Genomic DNA, 13,548 nt, shown 5'->3' with positions numbered 1-13,548 from the left:
TGTGATAAGAGGGCAGCTGAATGAGCTTGGCCGAGGCGGGTCCGGGGATGGTACAGAAGGGATTTTGTGGTGTAGCAACTGCCACAGAGAAGTATGTTCTACAGGGCACTGGTCCTGGGAGATGCCTGGGGAAATAAAATCCTATTCGGGAAATGCTGCCTGAAAGCCTAAAGACGGTCCAGGGCAGCATGCACTGGGTGGACGGGCCGGCAGCAGGGCGGGCTTGCACTTCTCAGGCAGGGCACCCCAGATCCAGCGTTCTCTGAAGCGCATCTCCTCCCATCCTTCGGCTTTCGTGTGTGCTGGGCTGGACGGATCCTTGAGTTCAATTCCAATCTCAATCCCAGGACCTCTTCCTGCTTCTCCAGCCGCCCTTCCCCCCAAGAACCCCCTCCCTTCCCTGCTGTGAGCCAAGAGACTGAGAGCTGGGCCAGGAAGGCAGTGCTGATGGAACCTTCCAGACTGTGATGGGAGACAAGTGTCCCACCTGAGCCAGAGAAAGGGGGCTCACGGAGGCAGTGTAGTGCTGAAAGGCACTATGTGAGGAGCTGCAGGCATGGCCTTTCCCGGTCTGGACTGTCAAACTCCAAGGTCCCCCAGGGCCTAACGTCCTACTGGCACTGGGGGAGTGAATGTGCCCGACCCTGGCTGCGTAGGCCAAAGAATTAAGGCGCTTCTGTGCCAGGCCTATTTCTTCTTTATAATCAAGGAGCTTTTCAATTACAGCAGTTTCTTCTTTCCAGAAAACCTCAATGCAAGAGGCATATAATCTCTAGTGTGTCCTGGGGGCATCGTGCTGAGACTGTCCGGGTCCCTGGGGAGACGGCAGCACGTGCCATGGGGGCTGGGCACATGGCCTGGCATGGAGCCTGGGTACCCAGGGGAGGTTGGACAAAGGCCCCAGAGCTCTGCTTTCCCTGCCCTATTTCAATCCAAACCACTCAGGACTGACCACTCACGCATGGCTGCCTCTGGGCGCAAGCCTTTTCTTTGTCAAATACTTAATACGCTGTGACCCAGCCACCACTCCCGCCCTCCCAACTGCTGATAAGTGAAAGTTGGCTTTAAAAAACCTGACATCCAAGAAGGATGGAGAATGAAAACGTGGGTGGCACAACAGTAAACTTGGAATAATGCACGAGGGAGTCCTCAAGTGGGAATGATGCCTCTGGGAAACAACTGTCCTCTCTCTGCCCACCCCCGCCCCGGCCAGATCAAAGGGGAGAAGATGGGGATAGGGGCTACCCAGCAGAAAAAGCAGGGGCAGAAAACTCCAGAGCAGAGGGTCCCCCAAGTGTGTTGCCTTCGGTACACTGAGTAAGGTCTAGGAGGGGCTGGAAAAGAGGATGGGCTGCAGGGGTGGCTGGGAGAAGAGGAGAGTTCCACTCCTGTGAGAACCAGACAGGAGGAGGAGTGGGAGTCGGCGCCAGGGCACATCTGTCAGGGAAGGACACATCCATCAGGGAAGGACTCACTGTCTGGGAGGGAGGCTGCCACACTGACGCCGGGGACGTGGTGGAGGATGCAACCCTGGGGGACCCGCTCTTGGGTTACAGAAGCCTTTGGATCACAAATGTGAACAGAGCCAGAAAGTCCCTGTTTTGAGGTAGGGACAGCCTGGTCATACCAAAGTGACAGAAAGCTCCCTCCCAGGGGTCTTGCTGTCACAGAACAGCTTCTAGTGGATTCCAAAGAGTTCATTCATTTTTCTTTGCTGGGGACGTATTATGTGGCACACCATGGGCTACCATGATGACCACCATGGCCAGAGCCCCTGCCCTCAGGGAGCTACAACAGTCTAGGACTAATTAGGTTGATTCATTTTCTGGGATCAGAGTGGTTTTAAGTACAGACATAAGATCCAGCCCAGCCCTAACTCTAGCTCCCAGTAAGACAAAAATAAACAATTCGCTCTAGTTCCAGAATTCTAAACAGTCTAGCACGGCTGGGAGCCTCTTGCATCCAGAGGACCAGAGCATGCTACAGATGGGAAAGAAGATGCAGCAAAAACTCCAGAAACAAACCACTCAGAGAGGAAACTCACACTGATCAAACAAGAGAAGTCCTCAGAGGCCGTCCAGGTGGGCGACTTTCCAAGCGGACTCCCTGAGCTTCCTCCAGGCAGTGGGTGGGTGTGGGAGCAGAGCTGAAGGGCTGAGGCCCCGCTGTCTCCCTCCACCTAGCTTCTGTTTGACAACCACACACCCAACTTCCTTTTAGAGAGAACACTGAGGTTGAAAGGGGAACACACTTGTCCAGGATCATAAAAAGAGTTGGTAGCATTTGGTGTTCCCTCAGTTACAAGTGCACCAGAGAATAATGGGGGAGAGGGAGGGAGACACCAAGACACATGTGTACACAGGCTAATGTGCCACCCGGCAACGATTCAACCCAGGCCGAGGCTGCCTAGGCCTTCTGGCTTCCCTGGGGTGTGTCCCCCACTTCCTGTGGCCCAGGGCCTGCCTTGCCTGGCAGCACTAACACAGATTTGGAATTCATGCTGCCCTTCCAGCTGCTGTTATAAGGCTGGCTCCCTCCCTGACCGAGAGCAATTTCACTTCAAAGGCGCTGGCTTACGCAGTCTTAGCCGAGTCCTTGAAAGCAGGGTTTTTGTTTTTTTCTTTAAGCACAGTGGAGGGAGACAGATGATCTCCTCTATTTGAGATCAATACAGTAATTATGTTGGACAAGCTCTTAGGAGTAACTTCAGGGGGAATTCAGACAGCCCCCTGAATGAGAAAGTGTGCAGCACAGTATGAGAAGAGCCAGCGTGTCGCTTGTACTTGTGGGATGGAGGTCACGGGCTGGAGGATCCGCTTCTTTGGGAATCAGGTCTTGCCTCTGCTTGGTGGGACACAGCAAAGGCTTGGTCTAGTAATGAGCTGGTGCAGGTCCCAATTCTAAAGGCAGACCAGTGTCATCTAGAAGAGGTTACACAACTCCTGGCAAGTCAGAGAGATGAATTCTGCAACCTCCTTCTTCCTAAAATCTAATGAGGTTCAGAAAAGATACTTAAATCTCACCATATGAAGAAATGTCACCAACTTGTCGGAAACGTATGCATTAAAACAAAGCGATGAATGTGATATGGCTGGCAGTATGCTGTGTTAATTTGATAAAGCTGGTCCTGTGGGTTTTTTTCTTGGGGAAGGGGAAGCACAAGAAATACCTGTGCCATGTACTCTACTCTTGAATGATATTATTCACTAAGTCTCAGGAGGTAAATAAAGAATGAAAAGCACACGCTTCTGAGATCAGGAAGCAGCCTATAAGCCCTGGCCGGTCTCCCGCATTGCCTTGTGCTCCTGGTGCCTGCAGAGCTCTGCTTCCGAGGCTCGGGGCACCTGGTCCCGATGTTCTTGGCAATGACAATCAAAACACTGAAAGCGGCCCCTCTGGGACAGGATCTGCCCATCACAAAGACATAAGTCTTCAACACGCATTCTCAACGTGTTTCGAATACCTTTCAACATGACCCTGCAAATAAACACAGAATCAAGGCGGCTTACTGTGGTTATTAGCTTCCTTTTCCTTACCAGCCAGGAGGAAAGATTTATGTAACAGGATGACTACACACCTGTCCAGTCATCGCTTTAGCTCTAAGGGCTTCCAGCATGAGGTACGGACTCAAGTTCTCAGAGAAGGGCTTCCAGGTAGCTTGGCTACGTGCTTTCAAGACCTCTTTTTGAAGATTTGCAGAAAAGAAGGTCCCATAGCATTTCCTCACAAAGGCTAGTGTTTCTACTTACAAAGAATAACACAAAGCATTTTTCCCCAATATTTATTATGGCTTCATCCTCAGTGTGGGAGTAAACAAGGCAGCAACACTGCCCTCTTCTAAGAGAGAAGGAGACAAAGACAAAGCAGAGCTAAGCAACTTTTCTTAGGTAAATGGTGAAATTATCTGGAACACAGGTGACCCAACTTCTCAAACTTGCCTCCACACGTATGGACTATCTCAACAGCCAGCAGACTCCTTAGCCCAACTGACTCAACAGCCAGACTCGAGAAAACCACAAAGGTAGGGGATGCATGAGGAAGAGGGGTTGTTTTCTGTGTCTCCTACTAGACTCTTTCCCTGGCACGCAGGACTCGGCACAAAGCTGTCGCTCAGTGAAATATCTATCAAACAAAGTGGTACCACTTTACACGTTTGTAACTTGTATTTTAAGGAATAAAAGATCCCAATAATGCTGATAATCAGATCCCCAGCTAACACTGGTGTTCATAAAACATAGAACATCTGCGGGTTTGGGCTGGTTAACTGCTAGCCTTCAGAATGAGAAATGCAGCTGGTGACAATAGCCTGCACCTCATGATGGGATACGGGTGATGCTGGCAGAGGGGTGAGAATCTTCTGAAAATGAAAATGCTGGCTTTTCATCGGACTGAACTCTGTTCACAGTCCCCTGTAACACTGAACGTTAAAATGCCAGAGAAAGGATGTGATGCTCCTCCGTGGTTCTGTAACAGGAAAGACAGGCTTTGATGCTCGTTTCACTTCAGCAGTTTGTTTAGACAGGGACAAATCATCTCTTGGGTATTTAAAACAGGTTATTCAATCTCAGCATTAGCTTCAAATATTAACCAGGGTCTGACGAACAAGTTCATGACCCCACAGACCAACCAACTGGACCTTTTGAAAGTAACAAAAAAATTCACTCTGCATTAGATCCCACCTAAAGAAAGGGACACTCATCTCTTTTTAATTTGGCACAAAGATAACAGTAACTCTAAACAACAAGGTTCATCAACACACAGAAAGATACTTATTCCCCCAAGGAATGCAGACGTCCCAACGGCAACCCGTATTTCAGCTAATGGCAACAGCTCGTACCAGCAGATGCTGTACACACTCATTCAGGACTAAGGAATGGTCAGAAATATTGGGGGGGGGGGGGGCGGGCCTGAAGCTTCATAATACCTTCCACAGAGGACCGATCTAAAATTAAAAAGGACACATGCATGACACAAAAAACCCGATGGAAAGAGTCTCTGCACTTCAATGTGGTCACAGCCCAGAAGATAATTGGTCTCCGTCCATTTCTAAAACCAGACAAAACAAGAATCAGGCTTGAGGTTCCACTTTGTGCCTGTTTTCTCTGTACAAAGATGAGAACAGCGAGGCCAGGCCACTTTATGCACGTAGACATATCTGTGGCCTTGTAACCAGCCCAGGGCTTCTCAAACTTTGAAGAGCATGAGGCCTGATCCTGATGCGGATCCTGGTTCAGTGGGTCTGGGCCTGAGCTCCTGCATTGCTAACACAGCTCTGCAGCGCTGCTGGTGCTACTGGGCCACAGTCGACCTTGTGAGCGGTGCTGGTAGGACAAGGGAAGTTGTCAGGGCAGGAAGACAATTGCTGGGGCTGAGGACAGACTCCTGGAGCATCACCTGGGGCGCACTCCACCAACCCTGGGCACAGTTATTAAGGAGCCAGTACTGAGTCTGGACATCAGCCTGACTTACACAAGGCTGTTCTTTTGTAGCACTGCATAAAGAAGACTCAAGTAACAAATTTTACAACTGTTATGAACAGCAAATTGGGAAAAAATATACGAGATTTCTGGGGGCTATTGATGTATTTACGTCAATCCCTGGAAGGAACCTGCTCTGGCCACACGGCTTCTTTGCAGGAAAAGGAAGCTTCTGCATCAAGTGCTACCTGAACCTGCACACGAGCCTTTCCCCTGGGAAAGAGTTAAGTCGCTCAGCATGTCATTACTTTCATGCTCCAGTTTCCTTTCTCTGGGGCGAAGTAAAAGACTGAGATCTGAAACTCCGGATGAGCTATCCGTGATCTCAACTTGGAGTCCTTTCCACATGCCAACCTCCAGGTGGGCACCACTGGCTCCCAGGACGGTTCCTGAGGGTCCCGTGAGTAGCTCTCGCCCCCACACGGGCTCATTAGACATGCCCTTGCCTCCCCGGGAGCAGAGATGGAAGACATGGCCAACACAGAGGGGAAACACAAGCAAGAAGTTATAATTTTACCAAACAGCCATAATTATTCTGATAAAAAGAGCTATTCAAAAAGGATGCTGCCAAGGTTACTGGTCCTCAAATTGAAACCTGCCTCCTCCATCCCTCATTTGAGTTTAAATTTTCAGAACAGGGGAGTGGGAGGGAGAAAACCCTAGCACAAGCCCCAGGCTACAAAAAAGTGTTAATGAGAGAGATGCCTGAGTGAGTGTCTCTGCTCCAAACACATGCATACAAAGTGGACAGAAAACAGCGACACAAACTCCAGTCCTAAGTCCCATTTAAAATCCCTTCAATCGTCTTAAGAATATTGCTTTGGTTATGTGTTGCTAATAACAATAATCCTGAGTTGGATAAAACGGCACACCTCATCCGTACACCTTTTTTTTTTCCTTTTGTAAACCAAGTGATCTAAAACACTCTTTCTGGGCACTTCGGAAGGATGCTTTCAAGAAGGGAAGCGAGATCCACGAAACGGCACACTTGGAGGACCGGAAGATAAATCCTAGAAAAACCTTGTGGTATTCAAACGCGGTATTCAAATTTACCCTTCTGGTAAGGTGCTCAGGTTTTTCAAAAGTGCAAGGTGTATCTGATTTCCCATTTTTGAATGAGCAAACCTGGAGGAAGATGCTATTGCCTGTAATAAACATTCGCCATCCCTGAGATGCCTGAAAGCAAAAAGCCCTTGAAGCCCAAAGCGAGACACAATCCCCTGCTCACTGAGGGACACAGGCAGCGCCCCGTGGTTCCCCCAACACTAGGGGACAGACCTCTGGGCTGGGTGTGAGGGGGGCGCACTGCAGGCGACACGGAGAGGAGTCTAATCTGAAGACACTTTTCCACAATTACGGCAAGTTCTTCACTTTCATGCTTTATTGAAAGTAAAATATGAATCAAAGACAGGTATTGGTAAGCAGATTATGTCTCTAAAGAATTACTTTTAGTTCAGAGCAGAATGTTGTCCCCTCTACTGTGATACAAATCCTTTATGGACCAATGCATCTGGTATGAAACTCAAGCAAGGAAATATAACAGGACTTTATTCCCTCCTGTGACTATAAATCTCATATGTAAACATGATTTACTGTTACTGCTACTAAACTTGTTCGATCTTTACTTGCCCCCTCCCTCCCACCCCCCTTCCCCTTAAATATAAAATTTGAAACATTTCCTTCAAGTCTGATGTCCTTCAGTGCAATCTGCTTTATTTGACATAAGGCATTTGGGACAGTCACTTTTGAATGGTTTTCTGCCGTTTGGAAGAGTCATATAATGGTTTAATTCTTAAATCCACCTTTTCTTTAATGCCCTAACATGTCAAACTCCTCTTCCCTTCTGGTCATTTCTTAGCAGTCGGTAAGTGTTGAGAAGATTAATGTCCAAGTAGACCAGTACCTGGGAAAAGAAACACACGTGGAGGTACAGCTGTGAACTGAAAATTAAGAGTTCATGTATTCCATTTGCCAAGAAAGCATCATCAACAGGGATTATCCAATTAAATACATGAGCACAGCAGCCCCTTGATGTTGAAGGATAAAAAAAAAATAGCAGACTCCAGGCTTTCAGCTAAATCACATTTCTGTTGAAAGCCATGTGTTCCTATGTGTAATCTTCACACAAGTTGATCAGATTTTATTGATGCTTTCGTCGGATGGCCATGTTTCACAAGGAAATTTTTTGCTTTGTCTGACCACACCAGGAGTTTCTTTGTAGTAGTAGCGACAAAGTGTAGTAGTATAGACAAACAAAGTGGTGGGGACAACAAAGCCGCTTGAAGAGGACGGCTTTACTGAGGTCAGCAGCTTCGCTCACTCATTTGAGCCCCTGGTATTTGATTCAAACTCATTCCTTGGCAAAATCACACAACCTGCCATGGACCTCTGGAGTAGGCCGCAAAGAGTCCCAGTGGCAACAGATAAATCTGTAAATGTCAAAGGTCTGTCTTTGATGAATAATGAATATTATTGGTGTACACACTATAGTGGCCAAGATGTAGGACAAGGCACCACCGTGTCTCCATCTAAAGTAATAATCCAAGAAATGCCTTAATTCTAAACAGATTAATGAAACTTTTTTACTGAGCCTGATACAATTCGGCAAATTCTTCTCCTTTAATTCTTATCAGTTACACACAAATTGTTCTGCTCTAAGATAGGACTGATTGGAGGAACTGGAAAAAGGTTAAATATAAATCTCGAAATGCCACTAGCTAATTTCCCAACCTTCCCCTTGAAATGAGAAAGAAAGCAGAATGGACATCTGGCAGCAGATACCGCTAACACACAGGCCCTATCCGAGGCCTGAGTGCTGAAAGAGATAATGAAGAAGCTTGAATAAAAAATGCACTTAACTAAAATTAATTTCAGTCATGAGACTCAGATTGAATTAAATTTTAAAATCAAATTATAGCCTTCACTTTAATAGAAAATTACAGTATGACTCTGACATTCATGAACAAAACATGACAAATGTAACTTACCTTTAAACCCTTCTTCTGGCATACACACTGGGAAAGAAAAAAAAAATTCCAAATTGAAAAAACTGTTGTAGCCGACAGTAATAAGATCACTTCAATGCCTAAAAAAAGTTTAAAATAACTTTTAACTACCTTACTCACCCATCATGATTACTTTTGAAGTTATGGATGATGATAATCAGATGACAGTTTTTCTCTTTGTTTTTGTTTTTATGAAAGCAATATATACGCATCATTTTAAAAGTCAAATACTGGTGGAGCAAGGGTTGTAACTGGAGCCGACGTTCTGCATGACTGCAGGGCAGGCCTGGAGAACCCACACATCTCCCCCTCCTCCTTCCATTCCCACACTCTAGAAGGAACCACTTTTGACTTCTGTAGCCACATCTTCGGGTATTTAACCTCTTTATTTCTAAATAACACACATATCGCTATTTCACACCTTCAGGTAATGTCTACTAACTCCCTCAATGAAAGCTAACAATTGAGCTCTTCCTACCACCTCCTACACACCTCCTGCCCCCAACCTGTCCTCCTGACATCCAGTTTTTTGTTGTTAAGCCAAACTCCAGTGTTTACATTGTTTTTTACTCCAATAATAGCGATCACGGTGAACCCCTTGGTGTACCTTGGTTATATTTCTTGTCTGGCATGACTCTCTTCTTTCTGGGGTTGGTAACTGCTATGCGTTATTTATGTTTCCTTTTTTCTGCACCATCTCCGATTAAAATATAAACCCTTCAAAGACTTGTAAATCTCAAGACAGTCATCTAGCACCTCCACTTTTCCCTGTGGACATCCTTTGCCAAAGCCTGCCTCCCTCCGCTCCAGTGGGCACCGGGTGTGCTCAGAGCCTGCCGCAGCGCTCCTGTTCCGGAACTGCCCTTCCCCGTCTTGTAGGGCTTATCTTTTCCTGCGTTGGAGCCTGTTTTCTGGATCCTGTTGGCTTCCTTCTCGATTTACTCTCTCGTTTAAGAAGAGCACACCCTCCCACAGTCTCTTGGCAAACAGTGCACGAGAGAGACATTTTTTGAGGCCTTCTATGTGTTCAGATCAAGTGCGAGGGGAGAACAAAGTCTGTCTAGTTAGAGAATTCTAGATTACACTCACTTCTCCTCAGAATCTTGTGGGCACTGCTCCATGACTCTGTCTTTCTGACTCTTCATCCTACGAACGTGATGGGTTTTCCTTCCATACCTCTAAAATCTTTTAGGATTCTCTTTCTTTAGATTTTCACGTACTGTGTCGGGCCCTTGGTGCAATTGTTTTTCATTTTCATGAATTCTTTCTGTTCTGCAAGTATTCCTTTCATACAGGCCCCTAGCTATTGTTTGCTCTTTCTCTCTGTACTATTTACAGTTAATTTTTAAGCTTTCTTATGCTTCCTGCATCATCTGTTTCCTCTGGGTTCCTTTTTTTCCGCCTGTTGACTGGCATCGTTCAGTTCCATGCTCTCAGCCCTCAACCTTCTGGTGATCTCTGGCTGCTTTCTACCTATTTACCTGTGAGGGACTAAAACGATGCCTGAAAGCTCTGTCCGGTGGGCACTGGTGGGCTTCACTGAAGGGTGCCTAGGAGACTAACTTTTTTTTATATATATATCTCCAGGTTATTATCTTGAATTGGTCAGTTTTCCCAGAGCGGAATCCCCTCCCTCCTGTGTGGGAGGTAAGAGATGCGCTGCCAGCACTTGAACAAAGAGCTAGGGGTGGTCTCCCTATTTGTACGTAACAGGCCTCGTTCTCACCTTTCCAGTGTAATTTCTTCCAAGAGCTGAAACATACTGTAGTTGCCCTTCTGAAGTGCACGTGGGAAACAGGCCGTGATGGATATAAAGCAGGGGCTGTGAGCATCCGCAGGGCACTGAGTTGTCCAACTACTTCTTATAGTTTTCCAACCAAGTTTCTGCTTTTAGGCTCATGTCTTGCTCCTACTTTCAGAGCAGGAGTTCCCGTGTGCCTGTCTGAAGCTCTGTGACGTGAACTAGCTCTGCTTCTCGTTGACCTCTTCCACCTGCAGGCTGACGTTTATTTTGGTTTCCTCAGCTCAGCTAAATAATCACTACTCTCCTCTCTGCTTTCCATTTTCCAAATTTTTGTAGATACCTTTCTCTCTCTTTCTATGATCTTTTAGGATAAATAACGTAAGATTCTACCTTAACAACATGTAGAAGCTTTTCTCAAGGTTAAAAGTAAACGCATGGTAGACTAAAGCGTCAACATCCGATCAATATCAATATCGTCTTTACCTTGCATGACATCATCCATTGCAGCATAATCTGCAATTGGTTCATCAGCCTGGAAAACAAATGAAGACAATTCAAAACCACGAGGGAATGGGAGCCAGGAGGAAGAGGATGTCAGAGCCTCGTCACTGAAATCCGGCCCACGAGTTGGCTACTATACCGCTACGCAACACAAGTATGCACACTGTCCAGCACAGAATCGGATTCAAGGCGCAGCCATGATGTCCAGGATTAACAAATGACGCCCCGCCAACAATGGGTCTAGGCTCATCACCCTCAAAACTGCACACGGTATGAGGCATTGTTTTCTTGCTCCTAAAAACACCTTTGGATGTGGAAATTTTCAGATTCCCTGAGGTGACTAAATGTAGACTTATTAAGGAGAATTAAGATGCTATGGTGGCACATGACTTAGGTAGAAAGAAAAAGTCAGACTGGTCCTCTGAAATACCGATTAGGTTAAGAACACATTTTTGTCCCTCCTCACCATCAAGAACAAAATACCCAATATCCTTTTTAGGGTGGAAGCCAGCACTGAGTCTGAGCTTAGGGTGGGATTATCGGCAAGAGGCCAAAGACCCGTACGGACTCCAGTTGCTCATGTGAAGCGCAGACTTTTTAATAATACAGGCTGCTTCTAGAATTTTAGACAGAGTCCTTAGGCTCCAGCAACTCAATAGGTTTTCAAAATAATTCCACAGAACCTACAGTTCCAAGAAAAGCAAAAAGCAAGCAGAGGGAGGAGCAGGTGGCAGGATGGCGGGCGTGTGTGTGTGGAGGGGTAGATATGGGTCCGCTTCATCGTTTCCAGGGCCTAACTTTATCTCACAGCATTGAAGCTCTGGGGTAGGAAGAGCGTAACTTGACAGCTATCCTACCCCATGATGCAGCGGCGTCTGGCACAGTGGGAATGCTTCTGGCCACCAGGAAACAAAAGAGGCAAAGGAAAGTGATGAAATGAGGCCCTTAGGGAGGGGGGACGGGGCTAATGAGGCTGCTTCAAGCATTCTCTTCTTCGACAACTTCTCAGAAGCCCCTACTTTCTAAAACACCGTCCACCTCCTCTAAATCCATTCTACCCAAAGCCAATTTCCACACCCCATTAAGCCAACCAAAAGTATTCTGACTGCTGTGGCCAAGCTTCGTGTCTTGTGTTTGTGTCCTAGCTTGAGTGGCTGGTACTTTTGAGCCAAGAGGAAAGGAGGGGATGTTTTAACAGTAGAAGCATGGTTAAGTAAGTCTGCTGATGCAGAAGTTAGGGAGGAGGCTAAATCTAGATCTATTATTTTAAACAAAAATTAACAAAACCCCATGAGACCCAATGATGTCCTGACCTAAGTTTCTGTCCCGTCCTAAGCTTTTTGTGGCTTAGTCAGAGCTGGGGAATCCAGAGGCCAGCAAAAACTCACAGCAGTCGCTTATTACCACACAAGGTTGCCGAGAACCCAAGGCAACCTTAACCACCTTCTCACATAATTTACGTATGGGTGTGTATCATGAAAACCTCTAGAGTTCCTCAGGTAAAGAGCTGTTACCTACCTTTAACAAAATGACAGATTCAGGAATGACGCCAAGGGTGCCGAGGGTGGCACAGTCATCACTTAAAATCTTTCCATCAATTGACAGATTCTGGTCAAAAGGAGCAACTGAAAACGCATGCATGATCTGTAGCAATATAAAAGAACAAGGTCTGTATAAAGCAAAATACTGAGCCGTACACCCTATTTGAAAAAATAATACATGGATTCTTTTATTTAAAAAAAAAAGACTTCAGAGTACAAAAGATATTCCTGTTTGCAGTCAGCCTACTTGCTACATTCCTACTGAGACTATAAACCCAATATATCTGGGAACATCCTTGGGAGGCCTAAGAGAATTAGGGAACAATTATACCCACAGATCCTTTTGTTCTGCACCTTACCACCTCTCCAAGGATGGGGGTGTGGGGAGATCAAAGGAGCAAGGCTGAGGTGGGCTGACAGCTCCTCTGCTACAAGGCCTGGGCAAGGCCATCACTGCCGCCCCCATCATGGCCAGGTCCCACGTCCTTTTAATAATTGAGTCAAGTCCAAATTCCTTCATAAGACCATCTTTAAATTAACCAGCGGGGGGGGCCAGCTCCATGGCCAAGTGGTTAAGTTCGCGTGCTCCACTTCGGTGGCCCAGGGTTTCGCTGGTTCGAGTCCTGGGTACAGACATCGCTCATCAAGCCACGATGAGGTGGTGTCCCACATGGCACAACCAGAAGGACCCACAACTAAAACTATACTACTATGTACCGGGGGTCTTTGGGGAGAAAAAGGAAAAATAAAATCTTTAAATTAACCAGCACGTAATTTGGACTCTTCTTTCTTGTGTTCTGATTCCAGCCAGCAAGCAGCCTGGAGTACGTAATTCAGCCCGTGGGACTGTCATATATTCTTAGACTGACTCTTGCCTCTAGGAACCAAAATATGAGTTCCTTAAGAGTAGAGACCATATACCTCACCCCAGTTCTAGCCAAGTGTTAAAAATTCAATATATTCAGGGGCTTGCCCCGTGGCCGAGTGGTTAAGTTCGCGCGCTCCGCTGCAGGCGGCTCAGTGTTTCGTTGGTTCGAATCCTGGGCGCGGACATGACACTGCTCATCAGACCACGCTGAGGCAGCGTCCCACATGCCACAACTAGAAGAACCCACAATGAAGAATACACAACTATGTACCGGGGGGCTTTGGGGAGAAAAAGGAAAAAATAAAATCTTTAAAAAAAAAAAAAAATTCAATATATTCAGAGAGACTATTATGCATAATACTTAAACGCTTTTTCGAATTCAAAAAATTTATTGTTATCATTCCTGGGGGGG

At 46.4% G+C, this 13,548-nt stretch overlaps 1 protein-coding gene across 4 annotated transcripts in view; it reads right to left on the bottom strand.

Annotated features, from left to right (window-relative positions):
- Positions 1 to 6,835: 6,835 nt before the first annotated feature.
- Positions 6,836 to 13,548, bottom strand: part of USP48 (ubiquitin specific peptidase 48) — a 92,004-nt gene continuing 85,291 nt past the window's right edge. For all 4 annotated transcript variants that reach the window (XM_014855117.3, XM_014855116.3, XM_044769944.2 and 1 more), the window contains 4 exons: positions 12,246 to 12,371; positions 10,710 to 10,758; positions 8,465 to 8,491; positions 6,836 to 7,380 (listed from right to left, as the gene is read on the bottom strand). In XM_014855117.3, coding sequence (XP_014710603.2) covers positions 7,358 to 7,380; positions 8,465 to 8,491; positions 10,710 to 10,758; positions 12,246 to 12,371 — 225 coding nt within the window. In that variant the 3' untranslated portion in view covers positions 6,836 to 7,357. The remainder of the gene's footprint in view (positions 7,381 to 8,464; positions 8,492 to 10,709; positions 10,759 to 12,245; positions 12,372 to 13,548) is intronic.

This window comes from Equus asinus, chromosome 5 (assembly GCF_041296235.1).
Source record: "Equus asinus isolate D_3611 breed Donkey chromosome 5, EquAss-T2T_v2, whole genome shotgun sequence".
Lineage (NCBI taxonomy): Eukaryota > Metazoa > Chordata > Mammalia > Perissodactyla > Equidae > Equus > Equus asinus.
This window is presented reverse-complemented; position numbering and strand designations above follow the sequence as displayed.